At 55.2% G+C, this 25218-nt stretch overlaps 2 protein-coding genes across 3 annotated transcripts in view; one reads left to right on the top strand and one right to left on the bottom strand.

Moving 5' to 3' along the window:
* SSBP3 (single stranded DNA binding protein 3) overlaps positions 1-23270 on the bottom strand; it is a 53544-nt gene extending 30274 nt beyond the window's left edge. The window contains exons 1-4 of one of the 2 annotated variants that reach the window (XM_034064085.1): positions 23183-23270; positions 22957-23029; positions 22707-22768; positions 22106-22190 (exon numbers count right to left, since the gene is read on the bottom strand). In XM_034064085.1, coding sequence (XP_033919976.1) covers positions 22106-22190; positions 22707-22768; positions 22957-23029; positions 23183-23238 — 276 coding nt within the window. In that variant the 5' untranslated portion in view covers positions 23239-23270. The remainder of the gene's footprint in view (positions 1-22105; positions 22191-22706; positions 22769-22956; positions 23030-23182) is intronic. The other variant, XM_034064084.1, reaches the window with a different exon arrangement.
* On the top strand, positions 23237-23626 carry LOC117436246 (uncharacterized protein C11orf96 homolog). The gene has a single exon (XM_034063520.1). The coding sequence runs from the start codon at positions 23237-23239 to the stop codon at positions 23624-23626; it is 390 nt and encodes a 129-aa protein (XP_033919411.1).
* The last annotated feature ends 1592 nt before the right edge of the window (positions 23627-25218 follow it).

Here is a 25218-nt window from a genome sequence, read left to right as displayed (position 1 = left end):
TGGCTCTGCCAAGAGGAAAGAAGTGTCTTCCCACTTGCAAACAAGAGTTAATTATAGAAGAGAAAAGGCCCAGGAAAGTGTTAAAACCATCTGTGCCACGAGGAAGAGGCTGGGGCCGGGCGGGCGAAGGCAGCAGCGCTGACAGATGCTGTGTACAGGCAGCCTGGACCCATCCCTCCGTGCTGTGCTTTGCCGTGCCGTGCCTTCCTTGCGGTGCCATGCTCCCATCCTGCCGTCCTTGTCGTGCCATCATCCCAAGCCAGTGGTGTCAACACCCCACAGTGCTGCTTTAGGGTTTAGCGTATGGCGTCCCTGCCCATGGCAGGGGTGTTGGAACTTGATGATCTTCAGATCCTTTCCAACCCTAACTATTCTATGATTCTATAAGATCCTACACATCCCCAGCGGGACCCCAAAACAGCCGCCCTCCTGCAGGGATGCACAAACAGGAAGATTCAGCACACAAAGCCATCGCCAACCCCAAAAAGTGCCTCAGGACGAATGGAAGAGACATCCCTGGGATGCACAGTGCAGCCTCACCAGGAGAATTGTCCTAAATCCATGCCACCAGAGCACCACACTGGTAGCTCCCAACACACAGACCTCTTTGTACCCGTTTTGACCCCAAACCCTAGGGTAAAGAGCCCTGTGCGACGATGCCAAGCACCCTGCATTGCCCCTGCCCTCTCCTGGACAGGGCTGAGGATGGTTGTGCCACTCACCATGGGAAGGATGGGGAGCAGGGGAGGCCAGAGAGCAGCCTGCACGGCCGGCCCGCGCCGCCTGACCCCACAGCCGGATCCCAACCGCTGCACAAATATTTACCTAGCTGCTTTTTAAACAAACCCCGAACGCCGCAGGGTTTAAAGTCCAAGTCCCAAACAGCTCCTGTCTTTTGCTCCTGCTTGTCCTCAGGTCCCCAGTCGTCTGCCCAGGGAGTCTCCATGCTCCTGACCCCCTCATTCTAAAGACACTGGAGTCAGGCAGGCAGGCTCCTGCCTGGTCAGGCAACACTTCTGCCTCTGATTTTATTAGGGACATTCAGGCTGGATGATGCCTGAACACGCAACTGGTGCCGTTCGGAGGAGCCCTCATGCTGATGAGCTTGCATATAGATTCACCGCAGAAAATAATTAGCCATAATTAAGGGCTTCTGGCTCCAGCAATTGTTTAAACAGCAGAGCCCTGCTCAAATGAAGTTCAGGACTCGCCAATAAATATTTCTTCACTGGGATACAGTTTAGTTTCAAGCTCCTGCCTGGGCTGCTCATGTTGGGGTTGGAGATGCTTCTCCCATGAGGAGACATAGGAGCTGCATGGCTCTGATCCCAAAATCATTCCCTTTGGGAGCAAAACTCTCTTGAGGTAAGAAGAAAGAACAGTAGGAAAAGACAGCTAGGAACTGGAGGAGTGTGGATGAAGAGCAAGAAGGTGCTGCTGGCAGGTAGCTCCATGGCCTGACGTGGGCACCAACGCCTGTGGCATGGAAGGATAAGCTCATGGGGATGGAGGCGCAGTTTGAAGCTTTTCCATGTAGCATCTACCCACTGTGCCAGCCCCTGTCCCACCTGCAGCGCTCCCTCCCTATGGACAACATATGGCACGTCTCACCTCATTAGAGACATAACTAGCAGAAATAATAAGCAAGTCTTAACACAGTATCTAAACTAATGCACTAGAACAAGCTCTTCAGCACCGAGGTGTTCTGGTGTACCCCCAAAACCCTGCTCCCAAAGCCAGCCATGGTCCTGCAGCGTGCTCCTGCTTGACACCCCCAGCCTGGGTGACATCAAGCAGGCAGAGCTAGAGGTGAAGATCAATATCCATGTCAAGGCAGCTCCTAAAAGGTCTCACTTGGTTAAGCAGCCTTGAGATTCTGGCCATCAAAGGCAACGCTGACAACGTGGCCGTATGCTGCCCTGGTGCACTCGGGGTCATCTACACAACTGTGATCTCCGGAGCAAGGAGCTGACAAGAGGGGGTCCCAGGCTGCTAGGGAAGGATGCAGGAACCATGCATGGCTGCAAACCTGCAGGCAGCTCCACAATACATGCACTGAAAGTTTACCTTTTAGTTAACACCAGCCCTCTGTTACTGCTGGAGAAAATGAACCCATCAGTGTGCTGCTGTCCATCACAAGGCACCATGCTGTGATGCTGTCCCACCATGCTGGACCAGGTGAAGGACAAAAGAAGAGGAGCCCATTCGATCACCTACATAGGAGCTCTGTCCTAGCATGGTAACAACATCATATGGGGATGCTGGGCCTTGGCCTGGGTGGCTTCTCCTCTCCAATGCAAGTCCTGCAGCCACCCCAGGACCACAGAGTATGGAAAGCACAGGCGATGCTGAAAATCAGTGTTTCTGCTGTTTTCTCTGAGGAAAAGGGATGTTTTGCCTCGTGGCTGCTCCTTCCAGCAGAAATAACCTCAGGAAGTGGCAGGAGCAAAACCCCAATGCTGCTCTGCCACCAGAAAGGGCATCTTCATACATGTTTGGTGCCTCCCCAGGGGGACAAGCCGGGAGCACCACTGGCTCCTGCCAACTGCAGGGCTTTTCCAAGCATGATCTAGGAGCACCGTGGGAAGCACGCAGGGAAAATGGCCATATCATAAACCAACTCAACTTTATGACCTGAACATTTTAAGACGTAGCAGGAGCCTTTGTACTGTGGCCATAACTGCAATATATCAGTTAGCCATCGCTTCCACCAAGATCTAGAGCTCTAGATTTCGCAGCAAACGCTGACTTAAAGACCCATATCAAATACATTATGATACCACTGCTTCCCGTTACCCACACTGATGAGTCAATTAATTTAAAAACAGCAGTGAAATGTAATTTCACCATTAACCCTGCAATGCCCAGGAACCGTCGGCTGGGGAGACAGCAGTTACCTTGCCCAGGTTTGGGTGGACCAGAGGGGTTGAAGGAGAGCGAAGGAATGAAAGATGAGGAAATATGGACGTGAGTGGACAAACAGGGTAAAGCAGGATCCTTCTTAAGCCCTTTGCAGGGGTAGAAAGTGTAGGAAAGTTTGGAGGAGACATGGGACAGGGAGCAAATGGTGCCTGCAAAGGGCTTTATTCAAAGCAGGCTCTTGGGGAAAAGGCTCACTCTCCTTCCACATCCTTGGCTCGAATCCACATGGTCCCACACAACTCCAAAGCCAAACATGATGCAGAGCACAGCGCACACTGCCCTCCAGAAGGGAGCCTGCCTGGGTCTTGCCTGGGATCCATCAGTAGGGCCAAGGGTTAACAGGAACCGTCAAATGAAGCGCAAGCGCCATAAAGGCAAGCTGCTCTTTCAGGGGGGTAAAAGGTTGCCCTTCAGAGACCTGCAGTGATGGGCTGCACGTAGGCTCGGGCCTCGGGTCAAGTGGAGCTCACCCATGGCTTCATCACACAGCCCTGCTCACTGCTGAGGAGCAGCACAGAAGGCACACGGCTGCCTGACGAGCTTCCCTCCCCGACACGTGGCCGGAGAAGAATAGTTATCCCAAGCAGAGCTCTCCCATCTGCTTTTGTTTTCCAGTCTTCAGTCCCGGGCTCCACTAAAGCCCCTGAAGTCACCGGGCATCTGTTCTCCTCCACCCATCGCAATCTGCCAGGCACCGCGGCTCTGACAGCCATCCATCACGCTGTAATACGCTGACCACGAGACCCAGTGGGACATCATTTTCAAGTCAAATGCAGCAGTTAGCATAAAATAAAGCATCGCCCTGGTTTGGGTTGGGTTGGTTGGGGTTGTTTTTCCCCCCGACAATCCCGCAGCTGCAGCAAGGGACTTGGGATGCAACAAAAGTGAGGGGAGGGGGGGAGAGAGGCACAGGAAAATGGCAATTCTACTCTTCTGAGTCATAACAATTATGACGTTGTGATAAGAAACGTTTTTCTATGAATTTTTAAGTACCAGTAATCCTGTTTTGCAACTGTCCCCCGGGAACAAGGCGACAGATTGAATGGGGCTGACAGTTATTTCCATCCTGACAACGCGGCTCCGACGCGTCGTCTCCTCCCTCCTTCCCTCCAAACTTCCCAGCCTGGTGTTCAGCCCATCACTCCAGATCCAGTTTATGCGGGGCAAGCAAAGCGGAGCTGGCTAAGCCACCATGGAGGGCATCCTCAATAACCCTGTGGAAACCACCCCACGGTGCCCAAACCCCAAGCATGCAGTTGTTCATACACCCATAAAGCAGAAGTATCCTCCAACAGCATGCATGGGGAGGAAACGCACCCAACAGCATCCCTTTTCCTTGCACAAACAGCTATCCCCTCGAGAAACCTTCAGCTGTGAGCTGTAAGGCGAGTGGAGCATCGTGGTCCAGCCACAGCAAACAGCCTTGTGGGTCCTGGGAAGATGGGGCTCAGCGAGGAAGAGCATCCCTCAACAGTTCAGTATTTGAGACTCCTAAATTTCCATCACCACCCTAAATCCCTGCAGCTTCATTTCACTGATGCTGAAACAGCTGCAGAAGGTAGCAGGGAAACACACCTTTGTGTTGAAGTCTTTTAGACTGGAAACAAAACTAGTTCCTTTTACCTCTTTTGTAAAATGAGCACCGTCATCAGAATCAGTGCCGAGGAGCGAGTTTGTTTTGCAGAGGATCAAATAAATAATGGATGATGAAGGAAAGCTGCCACAGCGAGACTGCTCAAGAGATGCTCTACTCAAGGCAGCCTCTCCCGATATCCCTATTCTTACAGCTCCTCATGCCAGCACCAGCTCCAACCCCAACAATGAGCCCCAAACCCAGGTACCAAGGGTGCACCAGCCAAAGTGACACGTTCCAGGACATCAGAGCCTTATGGCCCTTGTCTTTGGCAGCCCACACATACGATGGGGATGTGCTTTAGTTGCTGCTGAGCAAGGAGAGAGATGTGGGATGCACTCTTGCAAACCCAGAGCACTGCATGGCCCCTGGGGCACAAGCAGCCCAGCAAAGAGCAGCATTCCCAAAGGGAAGCCTGCCTCACTGTCCTCAAGCACCAGCCATCCTTATCCACCAGACTGTCAGGAAGTCCCAATCCTCTCAATAATATGTTACAAAATAAGAGGAAAAAACCAAGTTTCTCCAGCTGTGTGAGCAGTCACCCCATGCCTCTCCCACCTCCACTCTGGGACCACTCTATGCCACCATCCCAGCACCCTACATGAGCAGGGGCAATGCCCTGTGAGGGAAGCTTGGGCCTTCAAGAGCTTTATAGCCAGAAGACACTAAACCCAGCCCATCAATTTAGATGCAAATTTAGTGAAGATGCAATAGAGGGCTTACAAAAGAAGGTGCACTTGATGCTGCTTGCTTCTGCTAAGGCTGCCGTGGCTCCTAAGGGTGCTGAATGGGTGAGCTTGAGGGATGTGTGCTGGGATGCAGTGGCTTTCACCTCTGGACCAGTCCCTGCCTGAAACCTGGCTCAGTTAAGACCCAAAGCCCTTAGCTTGAAAGCTGTGTGAGCTGCTGCCATGGGAGCACTGCAAGCACAGGAGCATGCCCACCACCGCTGCCTCTTCCACACCTCTTCCCAGCAAGTCCTTGGTCCTATTCCACCGAGACTGGCACCCTTTGTTTTCAGCTTTGTTTTCCTTCCTTAAGCCTGGGCAGCCTTCCTCCTTCTCCTCCTCCTCCTCCTCCCCATCCCCACCATGGCAGCCCCAGGGCCAGGCTGCAGTCCTGCAGGTCCCCAGGGCAGCTTCTCAGGCAGCATAACTGCTCCTGCACAAAGGTAGCCCAATTGCTGGGGCCAGTTGCAGGAGTGCCTTTAACCAACTCACAGGGATGCCAAGCAAAAGGCAGCCGGATGGCAGGGAAAGGGAAAGAAAAACCCAATGCAACCCCCCCCCCCCCCGGAGGCTGCAAAGTCACCGCACAAGCGCGCGGGGTGATTATTTATAGCCTTTCCCTCTGCAAAAGCCAAAAATAATTGTTCCAGCCCAATTACTGGATTTTGGAGCGCTCGGCTCAGGGGTAGCCACTGAAGCGCCTTGAGCTGCCTGCAATGGGTTTGTGTGGTGAGGTTTTGGTAAGGGGGGGGGTACAGGGGTGAGATGCTGCTGGAAGATTCTCCTGTGCCTGATAGAGCCAATGCCAGCCAGCTCCGAGGTGGATCTGCCAATGCTGAGCCCATCAGCGATGCTGGCAGCACCGCTGGGATGAGGTATTTAAGGAGGGGGAAAGTTGCTGCACAACAGCAATTCCAGGTGGAGAGAGGAGTGAGAACATGGGAGAGAAACATCCCTGCAGGCACCAAGGTCAGGGGAGAAGGAGAGGAGGAGGTGCTCCAGGCGCTGGAGCAGAGATTCCCCTGCAGCCCATGGAGGTCCACGGTGCAGCACGGGGAGGACACTGTCAGCAGGGGGATGCTAAAGGAGGCTGTGATCCCACGGGAAGCCCATGGTGGAGCAGTCTGTTCCCGAAGGCTGGACCCACGCTGGAGCAGTTCGTGAAGAGCTGCAGCCTGTGGGAAGGGCTCATGCTGGAGCAGGGAAGAGTGTGAGGAATCCTCCTCCCCTGAGGAGCAAGGAGCAGCAGAGGCAACGTGGGATGAGCTGACCACAGCCTGTGCTCCTCATCCCCCTGTGCTGCTGCGGGACAGAGGCAGGGAATGCAGGAGTAAAGCCTGGGAAGACGGGAGGGGTGGTTTGAAGATTGGGGTTTATTTCTCATTATCCTGCTCTGATTTGAGTGCTAATAAATTAAATTAATCTCTCCCCCAGTCGGGTCTGGTTTGCCCACGATGGTAATTGTGAGTGATCCCCTCGTCCTTATCTCAACCCAAGAGCCTGTCCTATCTTCTCTCCCCTGTCCAGCTGAGGATGGATGGATAGAGCAGCTTTGGCGCCCAGGCAGGATGAGCCCACCACACGCAACTGGCACCCAGGGAGATGGGATGGCCAATGGCAGCGGGCACCTCGAGAGAGACAGCAAGCCAGGCTTTGGTAAGGAGGCTGTGTCTTATGAATCTAACCTCCATGGGGTTGAGCTGGGGCTCCAAAAGGCTCCCCAGTGAGGTGCTGGGCTCTGAGGAGGTTTCACTGCAGCCTGTGCTAACCCCAGGAACCCCACCATGCACACCAGCTGGGAACACGCATGGGAAAACACTGAGTTGGGTTCCTTCCATTGTCCTGAAGCCCAGCAAGACCTAAAGCCTTCTGCAGCCTCCTGCTCAGACACCTTCCCAACCAGTTCAGCCCTCCCTCAGCTTCCATTCCCCTCTGGTTTTGTTTGCAGAGAGCATTTCCTTCTCCCTTGGCTCAACACTCCCACACCTTCCTCCTCTCCCACAGCCGAGGAGGAGCAACTGCGTTTTGCATGGGAAGAGGGGGAAGCACCAGGCTCCCACTCCGAGTCTCCTACCTCTGCACTCCTTCCCTAACATAAAAGAACATATCACACACACACAGCAAACACACTGGTGGTGGGGAGAAGCCAAAAGGGAATTCAAGGCTGCACAGCGGCTGTGCTCCCAGTCAAAGCTGATCTCCCAGGTTGGGTTCCCATATTTTCATAGAATCCCAGACTGGTTTGGGTTGGAAGGGACCTTAAAGCTCACCCAGTTCCAAACCCCTGCTACAGGCAGGAACCCCTTCCACTGGAGCAGCTTGCTCCAAGCCCCTGTGTCCAACCTGGCCTTGAACACTGCCAGGGATGGGGCAGCCACAGCTTCTCTGGGCACCCTGTGCCAGCACCTCAGCACCCTCACAGGGAAGAACAAGGAATGTTTGTCTCTTGACAAGCCCATAAAGAACAACCCAACCATCCACAGCCCCCTGCACGGCTGCGAGGACAGGCACCAACCACTGCTGCCTTCAGAGGGAGCAAGCCCAGGCCCTCTCTGCTCATCACATCCACATCTGCTGGCTTGACCCATTGGGAGGTCTCAGAAACCTCCAGTCCTGTGATAAGCAGGTAAAGCAGAAGGACCTTTGAAAGCCTTTTCCAATCCAAACTATTCCATGAAACCCAGCTGCTCTGATTGCCTCAGCCAAAGAGTCAGCAGAAGCACAGATGTGGAGAAACCCAGAGGTGATCCCACTACAATTCCAAGTAAACACTTTCCTTTCTATTTGGATATAGCCTCAGTTTTTTCCTTCCCGGGGAGAAAGTTTTCCTTTGATATGTCCTTTGGAAGGTGCAGATGTGCCATTCTGAGCCGCTTTCATGTCAGCGATCATCTGGGGTCCCCATGAGATGCACCCTATACTGCAGATCACCCATCTGCCAGCACATGCTTACAACTGAGGCAGCCAGCGAAGCTGCAAACACCTAAACAACCACCCCAAAACATGCCCATTCCCTTCCACATGACTCATCCCACCCCATGTCCACCTTCATCCCAGGAATGACCTGCAGACCTCTTCCTCCCAGGTGTCTATAGGACACCTCCGACTGGGGCTCAAGGACCGGATGCTATATGAGGACCACCAAGCCCGCAGCTGGGAGGAAAATGGGGGGGACGGACCCCATCAAGCCTTGTATCCCCCCTCCTTCCCTGCGAGGCTGCGCCGGCTCCATCCGCTCCCGCGATCCAAGCGGAGCAGATGGCACGCGCAACACTTTCGGCTCCGCTTTCCAGCCGCCATCGCAGAGCAGCTTCTCAGCAGGGCGGAGGCGGGGGGGAGACGGCTTTTTTTTTCCCCTATTTTCCCTTGGAATTTTGATTTTCTTCAGGAAAAAAACCCAGCGTGTATAATCCTGCCATCCAGGAGCCCTGTGTTCTGCGGAAGGACGGTGCGTGCCGGCTGGTGGGCAGTGTGGCTGTGCCTAGGGAACAGGCTGACCGCCTGAAATCCCCGTCAACAGGGGCAAATCCTGGAAAGCCTCACAAAGCAGAGATGGGGGAAGAAAAAAGGATGAAGTGATCAAAAAAAGGCTTTCTAGGGATTCTGCTGGCTCGCATGGATTTGCTCTCTTTTCATGGCTCATCCACTGCTTACTGAGGGGCAGCTTCTGCCTCTGCCACCCCAGAAGGGCAGGCAGGAGGTTTGCAGAAGCATGCCCTGAGCAGAGGAGATCCAGAGGGAAAGCTAAGCCATGTTCCAGCTCTCCTAGGACATCAGTCCTCCTGTCCCCACCTGCTAAGATGGAGCAAGGGGTATGCTGTCCCACCCAGGGTACCCACCCACTTGGGTACCAGACCTGCCTGGGTCCAATGCCACAGCGCTCTCATCCTACACTGATGGCTCAATCCAGGTTTTTTGCTTCCCGGTGGAAGCCAACACCTAGAGTGAGGCTGGGAAACCATAAATCTGGGCATCGCAGACACCAGATTGCTTTCAGCAGCCACGCTCTGCACAGAGCTCGGCGATAAGTAACAAAAAGTCTGCGCTTTGCACCGCTGATTTCTTGTCTGGGGATGCATAAAACCTGGGAGATGACAGATCGGCACCTCGATCCAAGAGCATCCCCGCGCTGGCTCTGCCGGAGAGGCGGATAAACAAAGGCAGCTCTTCCCAGCGTCCACAGGCAGCTGCCACCGTGCAATAGAGGGAGGGGGGGGGAACAAAAGAGGTCTGCACCACCGGGATCTGTGGGAATGGGATGTGCCCGGCATGATCCCAGCCCTTTTATGCTGTTGGTACCCACAGGGAGATGGGCCATGGCTCCTTGGTCACCTCCCATCCCTCAGGGTCTCCTTGCCACATGCCCAAGCCATTCATCATTGAACAGGGAGGAGGAAACCATCCCAGTTTTGGGCACAGAGTGGATCAGCCATCCCAGCTGAGAGCTCAGTGATGGTTTGGACCAGGCTGCACTGGGTGCTGTTGGGTGCGACAGATGCCCATAAGAATCCCATATGGGACTGCACAGGCAAGAGTCTCAGCATCTGTCTGATGGTACCCAGAGATATTGTGAGGTCAAATAACTGGCAGGAAGGTTTTCTGAGGTGGTTTCTTAGTTCAGATGGCCTCACCACTGGCAAGGACCAGTGGGTGTTCACCAATGCTTGGTCATGACAGCAAGGGAAAAGGGAAATGTGCTGGGAAACACCAACTTGAGGATGTTTATAAGAAGAAAACAAGAGTTGAAGGCCGTGGCTGCGGCACTGAAACACCCAAGTCTTGGTCCATCTGTAAGTGGGTACACGTTGGTAGTGCTCATTTGGCTTCATGAGCTCTGAACAGCCTAAAGCAGCCGGAATAACACTGCCCTCCTCCCCCAAAACACTGGTTGGACCCCTGTACCTCATCTCCACCAGCTTTCCTATCACTGCTGCCCTGATTTGTGCCACATCAGTTTGTTGCTTGAAAGCCCTACTGCTGGGCTTCACCTCGGAAGAGCTGCACAGACCACAAAATTAGGGGTTTGGAAGTGCCAACAAGAGCACCTCTAGCTCCTGGGTGCCACATGGATTGTTTCATCATGGCAAATCCCTTGGGAAGAGGGAAAACAAGGCAGGAAACCATCTTTGCCACCCCAAAGTTGAACAACCACCACTCAGGCTGCGGGGAAGCCTGCTCCCCATTCCCAAGCACCATCTCCCAGAGCCCACCAGCACCCAGGGAGGGGACCAGTGAAGGGACGGTGGCACCGGCCCCCCCGGGGCTTAGCCAAGGAATGCTGGGGGCAGTGTCGGGGGGGGGGGAAGCAGCCGCGGTGGCGGCGGTGCTGGGAAGGGAACCAGCTGGAGAGCCGCAGCCTCATGAAATAATGAAATGCCAAACCAACCCCTGCATCTTCCACAGTCTCTCAGGTCACCTACCAGATTAGGAGGCCTGTTGCTAAGGCAACCATATCTTGCAAGTGCTAGCTGAACTTCCCCATCGTTTTTAACCCTTTCGGGAGCAAAAAAAAAGGGGGGGGAAATAAAGAGGGGGAAAAGGAGAAGAAATGCATGAAAAATACATATAAAATAAAAGGGTGACGCCGATGGTGCAGCCCATGGGAGGCTGGCGGAGGCAAAGGGGGGTGGCTGGGTAAGGGAAATAAAAGAAGAGGCGCCCCAGCAGCCACCTCCCGAGCTGGCTCCATTCCAGGAGGCTAATAAAATTATCCAGCATCCGTGCACGCACACGGATGAGAGAGACGCAGCAAACTTTGGGATGCGCCTGGCATGGCAGCGGGGACGAGGGGGGGAAGGAAAAGGCAACAAAAAGTGAGGTTTATGCATACGAAATGGGGGCAAACCAAGCAAAAATGGAACTTTTCTGTTTACTCCCCCTTTTGAACACAAGCCCCTCGCAGACGCAGGGCAAGCCCCGCTGCTGTGGCGAGCAGCCGGCAGCCCGGCGCCGCACGGAAGGGGACAGATGGCCGGCGCTGTGCCCGGCAGCCACGTCGGGATGGAGGTGATGGGCGCCTGCGGCCACCCTGCCAGGTCTGCTGCAAGCAAGGGCCTGGAGCATCCACAGCATACATACATGGCTTATACCTTGCACCGGTACCCCTCACCATACAGTGATCACATCCCAGGGGAGTGATGGGGACCGTGGTCACCTCCTCCAGGAAGATAAAACCCTGTTTTGAACGCACACAAGCTGGGAGCTCCAAATAGCTGGGATAACAGAGGCCTGCGAGCAATAAGGAATCGTGAAAATAAAGGAGCGAGGCGATGCACAGGCAGCACCAGGGGAAGGAATGAGGAAAAACAAAAAGAAAACAAGGAGGGAGGGGAGGGAAAAAGGCATGGAAACGAGGAGAAAATGTGGAGCGGCATAAATGAGGCGCGCGGGGGGAGGCATGGCAGCACGTGCTGCCTCCTGAGCACGGGCAGTGCACGCGGAGGGCTCCTGCCCAACGGGGTTAGCATCACACTGGGGAGCAAACTGGCCCCAGGGAAAGGGGCTCCCACCTCCTTGGGGTGGTATTTCGGTGTGGGGTATCGGCTCTGCCACCCAGCACACCGTCATTCCCTTGTGAAGATCTCCTTGGGAGAGAAAAAGCCTCTCCTGGCACCCCTGTAAATGATGTTCGATGGCAAATGTTGAAGGGATCCCCCCTTTCCCCACCCTTCTTAAGGTCAGGGTGGGGGCTGCACATGACAATTCCTGCTGAATTCCCCCTCAAAGATGGAAACTTGCTCCCAAACACTGCCTTATTCCCACCAGCATGCTCCAAAATCCTCGTGAAGAGAGGTGTGAGGGCCCATGCAATCCCAGCCCTGCTCTGGGGCTGCAGTGAGATGGGCTGCTGGCATTGCTGCCAGGCTCCGGTCCTGCCCTCCCGACCTCATCCCCATGCCAGCACCCCTGCATGTTGCCAAGTGTCTGGTGGGAGAAACTTAATTAGCCATGTCCATCAACCCCAAACATCTGTAACCAGCAAAATTTACAACCAGAAATAAAGAGGAGTGACCTTCGCGGCGCTGAAAGACAGTTGGGTTCTTGTATTACAACGGTAGGGACAGGCAAAATTCATTATCTCTAATAGCCGTCCTTATAACCAGATTAAACACAAAGGCAGCAATTCCATATTCCCTGACCTGCCACCGTCCCCATCCCAAGCGGAGGGGACCTCCCCTCTGCCGCAGCACCGCTCACACAAACCCCATCACTGCTAATTCAGCTGATGTTTATGCATGTGGCATCTCCACCCCTCCTACCAGGGAAGACAATACCATGGCTCATCCCACCCCACCGGGCTGGGGACACCCAGCTGGGGTCACAACCCTCCTGGTCCTTCTCCAAGGAGATGCTCGGCTCCCTTGCGAGCATCCCAGGGTACCAACTGTGAACTCCCCACAGCACCAGGGATGCTGTGGTGGTACCCAGAGCAAGGGTACAGGATGCAAGGGAAAAAACACCCATCTTCAGCACACAACCAACCAGAGCCTGACCCTCCAGAAACAACCATCGCTATGTCCCAGTGCATGGATGTTCCCAAGCGGGAGGGGTTGTGTCTTGAAGATGCAGCCAAAGCTTTCACCTCCAGCTGCAAGATGCATTCGGTACCAATCACCAGTTGAGGAGCAAGAGCCTGTTATTGTCATCAGAGGATGTTCTCTGTGGGGACCTTCAGCTGCCAGCCAGCAGAAACAAGCCACTGGAGACTACTTGAGCCTCCTAATGGCTGTTTCTTCACTGGCCCCTGCGCCAGGGCAGCTCCTTCTCTAGGAGATGAGCACCAGTGCGTTTCTCCCATATTCAACAGCAACAAGTCCGACTGCTTGGAAAACACTTATGGTGGGGGAGGAAGCTCCAAATGGACCATGTGGACGGTGCACAGTGCTGGAGCAGCGGTAAAAGTTAAAACTAATTAGCTGGCAAGATGACAAAGAAGCCATTGTGCAGCACGGTGGAGCCATCCAAGTACAAAGGCTTTATATAAGTCATGTTGAAAACTCCTTGATGACTGCAGGTAAGGACGGACAAGCTGTCAGGACGTGCCATGACACCCTGAAGGGCTCCGGGACAAGCAAGTAAATGTGCTGTTAACAATGAAACACACACTGGATGCTCCAGCCTGGACCTTCTCTCCAAGGAAGACTGGCAAAGGCGTGAAGCTCCTAGGTGTTACTGGTGTTGGGATGCCCAGGATAAAGCAAAATGAGATGGTTTGGGGTTTTTTCCATGGAAAACTGCACTTGGGCTGGGCTGGAGATGCCCATGTATAATATGGACCAGGGACTGCTTCCTTGTGAGCTCCCACCTCCATCCCCAGCCATACCCCACCAAGTACACGCAGCATGCTGAAAGCACCCCTCATGAGATCAAGCATTCCAAAGCATGGCTGCCCCTGCCTCAAACCAGACCCCAAGAGGGTCTTACAAAACCAGACCTACCTCCTGTGTAAGGGAAAGCCCCAGCCAAAGGCTGTCCATCACCAATAGGCAGACCCATGTTCTGCTCCTTGGAAAGAACAGGCACCCTGCCCTGAGCCACTGGGGACACAGGAGTGGGACAAGAAGGGGATGAGGTTGCTGCCTTCAGCCATAACCTTCCCTCTTCAGCTCCCCATCCCACAGGCAGATGGATGGCAGTGCAGGGGGAGGCCAGCTATGATGCAGAAAGGAGGAGGGAAGCACGTCTTCCTCCTCATCCTCACTGCAAGCATCAGTCCCAAGCAGGGGGATGTAGAGGCTCAGGCAGCCTTTGTGCCCCACAGGCTGCCCTTATCCCAGTGGGGCTCCCTCCAGAAATGGGGACAAGCACCCAGTGAGGGCCAGGCAGAGCAGGAGGATGCTCTGTTGGGCTTTGGCAGGGGAGCGGAGCCAAAGGAGACGCTGCAGCCTTATCTGTCCACCCCAAACCAGGCTCAAGGAAGCGCCCTGCCCCCTTCCCCAGCATGCCCCACCTTTTGCACTTAAATAAAAAGCAAAACACACCAACCCAACAAACCAGGCTCCCAACTCCTCCCCTGCCCCGATGCTGAGCCACAGAAGCACTGCTTGGGGCAGGCAGCAGCTGTGTCTGCTCTGGAGGGAGAGGCAGGCACTGCTGGCTCACATGGGGGTGATGCAGGGGCATTTCCCTCCTTAGGGTTGCCAAAAGTTAATAGGTAAGTGAAGCCAAAGGGTTGGGAAACCCTCAGTGCAAGCCTGGAACTAAGGGAATGCCAGCCAACCACGTGGTGGGCACTCAGTGCTGGACCAGATGTGATGGGTGATGCATGGGGTGGGAGCTGGGGCAGGAAAGGGGCACAGAAGAAAACCCACATCAGGACAGAGGGACTGGCTTTCTGTGCCCACTGTGGATGGCGTGGGATGCTAGCACCTACACCGTGCTAGGAGTCAGAGGTGCTGCAGGGCATCCTTGTAGCTAAACAATCCCAATTATAGGTGCAGGCTCAGCCCTGCGAGATTGTGAGAAACCAGCCCAAATCCAGGGAATAAACCCCACCCCAAGCCACGTCTGAGGCGAGCAGAAGGGGCGGCGAGAGCTCATTTTCACTACAGAAAGCCACCGCACCCCAGGAGGAGAGGCACCAGATCAAATGTTCAAGGGTTGATGCAGAAACATTAAGGAGGGGGGAAAAAAATGGGAAAGAAAATGTTAGCTTAAGACACAGCCAGAGGTCTTCCTTTGGACTTTATCTCGAGGCGGCAGGCTGCAGCAGCACTGCTCACACACAGACAGACAGACAGACGGACAAACCCCACAGCCTCCTGCCCAGCCTGGAGGACACAGAGGTGGAAGTCACCTTGGTAAAAACCACTGGTTGTGGTGGTGATGGCAATGGAGGAGGAAGAGTAAAGCAGGCTGGAGGGTACTTGATGGCTGGGTGTGAAGCGCTGCTCTGCCATGCTGCCCCAAACACACACACCAAAAAGGCACATGCACCTATATCTATCTGCGTCCATATGTAAACCTTAGTTCTCCATATTGCATAGATATAATTGCATATATAATCACATATATATACATATATATTGCTTAACACCGATATTAACAATCTCCATACATGCAGCATTAAACTGAGGCAGGAGGCTGGGCATTTCTCCTCCAAAAACTACACTATGTAAATGCACAAACCTGAGACAAAAGAAAAGCTGCTTTTATCAGAGGGAGCTGCACAAACCTCACCCAAATACCCCCAGGCAGCCTTCTTGCCCCAGCCAGGCACAGGGAATGGGTATCACTGCTATGGGATGCAGGGATGGGAGCAGGGAGGGGGTGGTGGGGTGGCTGTGTCCTGGCACACGTGTGGGAAGCAGCACTCAAAAACAGCATTGCTGTGTTTTGGAAATCCCCCCCTTGACTGCTCAGCTGCAGCTTTGAACTCGGCTCCTGGCACTTGTGGCCACAAGCAGGAGTTGTGAGAGAAGGAAAGAAAACAACAGAACCCAAAGCAAGGCAGAGGCGAGGTATTTGTTTACTTGCAAAGAGCTGGGTTTGCTCCCTGCCAGCATGGAGGAGAGCACTGCTTCCACCCCACAGCCCCTGGTGGGCCTGCCCATGGGAATCTGCAGGGTCAGGACTCTGAGGGAAAAGCTGCTGGGAAATAAGGGAACATGTGGGTTGAGCAGAAGCCTCAATGGGAGTTTCAAACCTGACCCACGAGGGGGATGCTGGTGAAGCGGCTGTGTGATGCTCACTGGGATACAGCCCGCTCTGTGGTCCCCGTGAGCAGACCCCCAGCACTGGTTGGGATGTGCATGAGCTGCTGTGGGTGCTGCACCACTCTCCCTCTGCCATCCCCTCCTCTCATAAGGACCAAACACCGCTGCAGCGGGTCCCCCACCTCCTCTCTAGCAAACACCCCCCTTCACCAAGGCTTTCGCACAGCTGGGTGCCATTTAGGTGGTGCCAGCTCAGCCATGGGGCCAGGCACGGTGAAGGAGGAGCCAGAGCCGGAGCCCCCCACCCGCTCCTGAGCCCCGCTCGGGCAGCTGTTTCCAATAGATCCAGGGACAGCTTTACAAGAGAAAAACCGGGAACAAAAGGTAGGAGAAAATCCAAGTTTCCAAGGTAAGGAAGGAAATGATCAGGAGAACAGGAAAGCCTCACTCGTACCCAATACACGGCGTCCTGACCTAACGAACCTCCCCACTGCCCGCTGCAGCGGCACGGGGAGCCCCCCCCGGTACAGCCCAGCCCAGCACAGCCCCTTTGTTCCCGGGAAGGGACCCCAGAAAGCAGGGGAGGGCAGGGCTGGGAGCTTTGTGCTCGCCCACAGCCGAGCATCTGCCAGGGGCGTTTGCTCCCACCGCGGTCCCCTCGCCGGCCTCACCGCGCTGGCCCACGTGGCCGCGGCGCTGCCGGGGCAAACAATGGGATGGCGCGGGCTGCTCGCCATGCAAGGCCTTCCTCCCCATCACCATCCTCCTCCTCCCTGCTGCAGGCTTGGCCTGCCATCGAGGGGGGGTTACAAACACAACACAGAAAACCTAGAGATAATAAGGCTCAGATCTGCCTTGCTGGTGCGCATGGGTGAGGGCACGCTGATCTGTGAACGCCAAGAGAGGTGATGGGGATGGCACAGCACCCCAACACCCATGCGAACAGGGGACCCCCAATGGTGTTGCAAGCCATCCCATTGTCAGCCAGGACGGAAGAAATCCTCCTTCTCCTCCTGTCCCAACCCCTGGCTTTTCCGGAGAAACCCCTCCCGGATCGGATCCAGAGAAACTTTGCATCTTCACACCATTTGTTGACACAAAATCCATCCCCTGCCTTACTTTTGCAGAGGCACTCGGGGTGGGGTAGAAGGGGGGAACGTCTGTTTCCATTTGAATCTGTCAAAATTAGCATTCAGTAATTAAAAATCACACCCTTTCTCTTAATAACCTAACCAGCATGATACAATCAGGTTGTGCCAACTCTTTAATCTAATTGACTAATTACAGATTTTAATTTAGTCAGTTACTGAACAACTGTTGACAATTTGTTTTCATTAGGGACAGAACAGGATAAATATTTAGGCTCCCCAGTCAAAGACTAAGACATAAGCTCTGGGCTCTGACCTCCAGTTTCACGCCGGCGCCTTCTCCATCGGCATCACCCATGGAAAGGTGCTGCTCTGAACCACCCCGATCCCACCAGCGTGCAGTGGGAAGCACGGCAGCAGAGGTTGCCTTGTCCCAATAGCCAATATTGTTTAAAATAGAGCATTAAACTAACCCAGCTTTGCAAAGCACCATGGTAAAAGTGGGGTTTAAGGGATGCTCACGCTCGCGGGCAGGATGCGCACACCAGTACCTGGAACTGGGAGGGAAGCTGAGCCCAGTGCACTGCTGGGAGAGGGAATTTGTGTATGTGTTTTATGTATTTCTTTATAGCGATGTGGAGCCTTGCTGCTGCTCCTGGCAGCCTGCCACTCCCAAAGGAGAACTCCTCTCTCCAGTTACCTACCAGGGAACCCTGTCCTTGCAGAGCGGGGCTGGATGGAGCCCAGATGGAGCGCAATCCCGCATGGAGATGGGATGGAGCTGCACATTCCGCCATGCCCAGGACTCAGGCAATATCCACAGGGGCTCACATGGACCACACAAAGCTGTTCCCATCCCCTGTCCTTGTGCTGTGCCAAACCTACCCCAAAACCACCTGCTCTTCTATGCAATGTGTTTATAATGCATGTGCTGCAAACGGCATACGGCAGAAGCACCCATGGACCACCACCACCACCATGCCTGCTGGTCCCACTCACACCCTGTGCAGCCATGGGTGCCTACAGCAAGAGTCTCACAGCCATTGCTGGTCCTGAAGAGGGAAGACAGCCTGGTACAAGAGAGGTGACAGTCACCTTATCTGCCAGGTGCCACCAACATCATGAGGTGGCCACACAGACACCAAGGAGCAGAAGATGCTCTGACAACAAGGAGATGACACAAGTCTGTGGACATTCAGACATCAATGCCAGGATGGGGTGCCTGTCCTGCATCCATCCAGGGCACGATGGACACATCCATCAGAACAGGACCATTTTCCACACCTCACCTCCAAAGCATGCTAGGAGAACACTTACAGTAGTGCAATGACTGGATCTGGGGTTCAAACTCCAGTGCCTGGGTGACAACCTCAGCCAGTACCTCCAACAGGCCAAAACCCTTCCCGATCCTTGGGTTTCATCTCATCCCCCACCAAGCATGCTAACACAAACAAGCCCATACATTATATCCATCCATCTCCAGAGGCTTCAGAAACCTCAATAAGACCTCAATCCAAGAGGAACCGTTTCAGATATGGGGGATAGCAAGAACCCTGCTTGTCCCCAACCAGGATGGAAGGACACAAGCCCCAGGCACACCATCTTCTCCCAGACCAGCAGCAAGTACCGCCACTGCAGCAGAGCATTCTTCCAGACCCAAGTTAGAAAGAACTGCAGCAGCTTTCCAAAGTTAAAACAATAAAATCAATACTTTACATTAATGGCAAGCTGAAGCCACCACTCCATAGATCTTACACTGCAAAAACAGCATCTCAAGCGCTCCCAAGTGTGGGTCCTTCTCAGGGGGAAAACGCAGAGGAGGGGAAAGATGAAGTCAAAGTCTCCAGAAGCCAAAGGCTACCCTGATTTTTCTCCCCTGCACATTGACACTCTGAGCTGGCCATGCAGGCAGAGCAATACCACAAAAGTATGTAGCAACAGTCAACTAGATTTAAGTTCATTTTCTATAGCTCGAGGCCAAAATCGACTGAAGTGGTTCTGGTGATCAAGTTTTCTGCAATTCCCCTTTCTGTGTATTAGCTCTTTGACAGAAATTCACTGCGGTATTTAAACTGGCAGTCATCACCGCTAACTCAAATTGTATTGGCTTTCATGGCGTTGAAATGCTCAACTGCGACCAGCCATCGGCCAATTCCCAGATAACGCCGCAGCTGAAATCCCCTGTCATGCCGAGCGATCCCGTTGCAAGCTCGCCGGCTCCAGGAGCGTGCCGGAACGCCGGCACTCTCACCATGGGGCTTTGCCCAGTGTAGGAGCACAAGTCAACGGCTATGGGTTGAGTTTTAGGAGTTGATGGTGCTTTTAACTTGGATAAACTCTTTGGACACCGGTGGGAGAAGCTGATTAATAACCCTCCAGCCAGCTCAACTTGTTGGTTGTGTTAAGACTCGCAGCCATGCTGGAGATGCAAGGAAATAGCACGGTTGTTCCTCACGTCTGCTCCAGATGGATCCCTGCTCCCATCACCCCTTTCCACCAAGTCCCAGCAGCCTTTTGTCCCAGCTTAAGAGAAAAACCTCAGGACAAAGGTAAAACTCAATATCCCTGAGCCGCGGCAAGAGCCCACGGCTTTCAAGGGTCTCCCAAAAAAGAAGAGTGGGATTTCTCTTTTTGCTTTTATTCTTGCCAAGCAGTTAAATATTAAAAACTGGAGGGGAAATTACCAATTTGTCCTGCTGTTCCTAATAGTTTTCATACGGTTGCACTGGGAGATGAAGTGGAAGTGATGCAGCATGCAAATCCCACTGTTAGCACCCCACTAACAAGGCGCACCATCACCTTCCCAAAGATGTGTCTCCCAAGCCAGCACCCCTCTGGGTGAGTGCTGTCACCCCTATGACAAGCTCTGGTGCTACCACACTGCTCCTGGAGCATCCTCCTGTTTTGTCTTTCAAGGAGCATTGTAAATACATCATCTTTGGATAAATAAAACCATATTTTGGGCAAACACCAAGCTGGCTATGCAGAGCTTGCCCACCGTTGGCCAAGCGTAAATAGAATGTCCTACCAATCTGAGGCAAGACTTGTATCGGGATATTTTGAACCACAAGCACCATATAAAGCAATTCATGACTTACTGGTCCAGCCCCACCTGGGGCTTGGACCCTGCTTTAGATGCCACACATCGTTGATGGGTTGCATCCCAACTCCAGCACCCACCTGCAAGGCTGACCACTGTGCTTAGATACCAGGATCCTGCCCCAGCATGGAGACTGGTGAGAAACAAGGAGCTATTCACACTGCCCTGGTTATCATTGCGTTCTTTGGTCAATATTTAAGTTTTGGCTGGGCAGGTCCCTCGCCCTATAAAGCACACGCTGCGCTGGGAAAACACCACTCCTCACAGCAGGATTGTGCCATGAGCATCCGCCACCGGCCACGCCAGGGAGAAGTACAACCCCTGCTCTGAGGGCGAAACATGCCCCAGGAAACCAAACCAGTGCCACAAGCCAAGGCACAGGGGAGTGAGAATCTTCTCTCAAGTCTTTGTGGTAAAACCCGAAAGGTAAAAGCACTTGGGGCTGTTACAAAACTGCGTTACACCGAGAATTAAAACCAACCGGGATTGTGTCTATTTACAGTAAGCTTAAAGCAACGTGTATTAAAGAAGTTTATGTGAATCATCTAATGCACTCAGGCCCATTGTTAGAATTATTACCAAGCTAAAAAAAAGATTAATTTCTCTAAATACACTAAATCCTCAGACACGATGAGGAGACTGCTGTGAACAGAACATTACCACGTCTTGGTTGTTAATGCCATCTTCACCTGCGGCTTTGCCACCCAAAGATCTACCTCTGCCTTGCTGCTCCTGATGAGCCTCCTGTCCCAACCAAGCTCCAAAGAAAACCCCAAACAGACCAGAATGTGGCCCAAAACACCCAGAAGCACGCAGCTGATCACACTGGTTGTCAGCCCTGGTTGTCAGCCCTGACCCTCAGTTCAGGAGTTCACCATCTTAATCCAGCCCAGTAAAAACAAATGATGCAGAGAGCAGCCATGGGAAGGGATGGACAGATGGACAATCCCCACCTAACAATTAGCCAGACCCACTTCCCACATGCTCCAATGGGATGGACATCTCCCCACCTACAAGGCTCAGCTACAAGGCTCTCCAGCAGCCTGGCATTGCCCATGCCCCAGGGCGACAACCATGTCCAGTGCCAGCACACAGGAGCACCATGGAGGTCCCCAAGGCACTCACCCAGCGCTACTTGCCGGCAAAGCCTCACACATCCCAACCCAGGCATGTCGAGGCAACGAGAAACTTGGGAAGGGAGGGAAAAATGGTTTCCATACCATAGGCTCCCCGGAGCAGACAAAACCAGCTCCTGCTACAGGGTTTAAACGCACTTGACTGGGGTCCAAGCAAGCAGCCAGGTGACTAATCCTTTGATGCAAATTCCTCCCGACGCGTGCGGGATGGGAGCGGGCAGACAACCCATTGCCCACCGGAGCCAACATGCCATGCACCCTCACCAAAGGTGTGCTTTTGGGAGGCACCTCAACCCCAGGATCCCCACCCCTGGGTCAGGCTAACACCTCACAGAGAACAACCCAAAACACTGACACAGGAGATGCCCACCATCAACCAAAGGGGGGCTGCAACATCCTCTTCAACAAGCAAACACCTCTACCATGCTGGTCTCAAGGGAGGACTCAGACAACCAAGGAAGCCTCCAGCCATTCCAAAGGCAAGGAGATATCAACTGGGGCATTCAACAGTGTTTTAGGGAATCTCCACCCTCCTCCCCACCCCAACTGAGGCATCCTCAGCATGAAATCTCTCACCATCGACCCTCTAGTAAACGCTTTGTTGTCCATTGCTATGCAAAAGCACTTCATTCTACCAGTAGCCCGAATGCCTTTAAGTGCTTAAGATAAGTATCTGAGCTAATTTACATAATTGCAACGTTATGAAATACTGTTCAGGCAAATGAGAACGCTGCTGGGTCATAAAAACCCACCCTCGGTGGGTTCCACCGGCTCCGGGTGAGCGGAGGAGCCGGAGCTCCCCAACGCCGTCATTACCACGAGGATTAGAAACTTGTTACTCACGTAGTCATGAAAGGCTTTCGCTTCACTCGAATGCTCACAAGTGTCTCGCCTTTCGGGAGCTGCGCAGTAAAGGTCCCAAAACACGCTGCGTGGTGGAGAGAGGCAAACACAGGGAGTCAGTTACTCATCGGGGCTCATGCACCGACACCGGGGGTCATTGGAGGTGAGCTGCTTCCCACCCCACTGGGCCCATGGGAGGGGACTTCAGGCTGTGCATCCGAGCTCGGCACCACTTGGATCCCTGGAAGTGCTGCGGCCACCAGGATGGGTGTTTTAAGAGGCAAAAGTGGCCACTTTGAGCAGTAACAACCACAACACCTTCAGGACTTCTCTACCCTCCACGGGCACCCCAATGGCCCCAACACAACTTGGGCTCTCCAGGCGCGTCCAGCGCCGCTCCAGCCACCGAGTAGGAAGCTTTAGTTCCAGCCTGCCGCCTCCCAGCCCAACGCTCCCGGGGGTGTCCGGGGCGCTTCGGGGCTCGGCTTGTTGCTGACTCACGCCCATCACCGTGACTTCACCCCCCACCGCGGGGGCTGCGCACCCCGGACGGTGCCCCCAGCTTAGACGGTCCCGTCGCCGTCCCCCCCCCGGTACTTACCACCACCAGGAGTGCAGGAAGCCGGGGGGCTCGCCCAGCGTGATGTTCTTCTCCCACCGGATCTGCGGGCGAGAGGAAGGCGGGGGATGGAAAGGAGGGAATGGAGGGGTGGGGGGGTTTAGGGGTGGTCACGGGTGGGCGTGGGCCCCCACGCTCGGCGACCCCCCGGCGCCGCCGCCGCCCCGCGCAAGATGGAGGGCGGGCGTGCGTGCGGCGGCGCACAAAGGGCGCGGGGGGCGGCGGGGCTCACCTCGGACAGGAAGGTCTGCGCAGACTTCTGGGCGCCGACGTGCAGCAGGTACTCGTAGACGTACAGCGCCAGCCTGCAACAGCCGAGCGGCGGCCGTCACGGGGGCAGCAGCGGCACGGGGAAGGAGGAGCCCCCCCGCCCGCCCCGCACAAAGCCGCCCTCCACCCGCTTCCACCTCGCACCCCCCCCTCCCCGCTCCTCCCGCCGCCGCCGCCGCCGCTCTTACTTCTCCCGTGCCTGCCCGTCCGAGGGCACGGCCGAGCCCTTCCCTTTGGCGAACATGGTCCGCGCCGCAGGGGGTGCGGCCGCCGCCGCTGCCGGGAGCCGCAGTGCCCGCCGCGGAGGGAGCGCCGGGGGCTGTCAGAGCTCGGGCCGCCGCCGCGCCCCCATCGCCCCGCGCCCGCCGCCGCTCGCTGCGCCCGCCGCGCCGCTGGCCGCGCACCCCAGCGAGGCCACGCCCCCCAACGCCGACGGGCGCTCGCCTCCGCCAATCAGCGCCGGCAGAGGGAGGGGCCGACCCGAGCCACGCCCCCCTCCGGAGGCGGTGGGCTGCCTCCCGCAGCGGGGACGGAGGGAGGGAGAGCGGCTGCGCGCGGTCCTAGCGCCCCTCCCCTGCTCGGCCGCTGGCGGCGCGGCTGCCCTGGCGCCGTGCCGCGCCGGGGCCCTTTAAGGCGCCGGGCCGCGGCGCGCAGCGCACGCTGATTGGTCGGCGCCACGGAGACCTCGCAAGGGGGGGCCTTGAAACCGCCCGCCGGGAGGAGGGGGGGAGCGCGGCCGTGGGGCCGGGCGGGAGGCGGGGGGAAGCGGGGCCAGGCCCGGCCCCCACCTCCCTCCCACCGGCGGCCTGGCTGCGGGGAGCCCTGAGGAGGGCCTGGGGCCACGCTCCCCCCGCTGCCAGCTTGGGCGCCGCTGGGAACCGGGCGAGGCTCGCGGCGGGGCCTCGCCGCCCGCTTGGCTTCGAGGCCCTTACAAACAAGGGCGGAACGCGGCCCGTTGGGGCTGTGCGCGGCCCCTTTGCCTCTCGGGCCGGTGTTAGGGGGTTGGGCTCTGCACCCCTCGGCCCACCGAGGGTGGGAATTCGTCATGGGAATGTGAGGGCAAACTAACCGGCGCTCCCCGCTTTTAGTGGCAGGTTACACAGAACCAGATGTTGGAGCAGCACAAAAATAAGGGATTCAGAGAGCAATTCCCCTTGCCCCTGCTTTGCCTCCGCGTCCAAAAGAACGAACAGAGAGCAGCAGGGATGGAGGCTGCATGCTGGGTAAGGTTGTGTGATCAGGTAAAATTGAGAGGTGAAACACATTGAGCCTCATCCTGCCAACACTGAGGAGTCTGAACAGGGCTTTATGGGCCCGGCATCCCTGCTGTAAGGGCAGAGAGGGTCCTGAAGGCAGTGTGGGGAGCCATGGGGTGGAGGAGTGCCTCCTGGGGCTGTGGGTAGTGCTGCTGCACCCCGTGGGAATGTTCCCGGCCATAGGGACCTGCCTGAGCAGGGCCAAACTCGCTTTAAAGCACAGCTTACAGTGAGCCGGGGCTGGAAAAGAGTTCTCCTGGCAGTGCGGTAGGTTGGGAAGGATCAAGACTTGAGGCATCCTAGATCTTTGCTTTGAAAAGAGGAAAACCGGTGTTTCACAGCAGGTTTGGTTTGCAGGGTGATGGTGGAGGTGACAAGACAGGCGTTAAGAGCTCTGCTCTGTGCATGCCTCTGCAGCAGAGACCGGAGGGCCAGGCCAGACAAATCCCAGACTTCGTGTCTCCTGAGCCTTTGCATCCCGCTGCTGTGCTGATGGGCTCAAAAATAACCGGGAGCCTCCCGTGGGATTGAGGCTATGGGATGAATCAGACCCTCCAGCAGCGCTGAATGTCTCTGGTTCAAAACAGTACCCTCACATTCTATACCGTATGCACAGAGGTGGGAAGCATTAGTGCTGGTGCCATGGTTGATGCCATGCCCTCTGCAGCCAGGTATTCCCTGCCCTGCTTCTCACTGGGAGCTTGTGTGCTTTGAAGTCATTGATTTTCTGGGATAGGCAAGTGGACAAAATGCAGCCACCTTCTCTCCCACCCCTGAGCCACAAAGGTAGCCCAGGGAAACACACTGGGGGCCGGGATCTCCCATCTATAGGTGCCTTCATCAGTCTGCTTGCAGGTCACCAGCCAGGAAAGGAGGACATCTCTGAGATGCTCTGAGTAGAAACAGCCTGGGGGAGCTGGGAAGCTGCTTCATCCTCCCTCCTCTCCTCCAGACCAGCTCCAGTTCTT

Source organism: Melopsittacus undulatus, chromosome 6 (genome assembly GCF_012275295.1).
Source record: "Melopsittacus undulatus isolate bMelUnd1 chromosome 6, bMelUnd1.mat.Z, whole genome shotgun sequence".
In the NCBI taxonomy this organism is placed as follows: domain Eukaryota; kingdom Metazoa; phylum Chordata; class Aves; order Psittaciformes; family Psittaculidae; genus Melopsittacus; species Melopsittacus undulatus.
The sequence above is the reverse complement of the archived record's forward strand: the minus strand, read 5'-3'. Positions and strand labels throughout refer to the sequence as shown.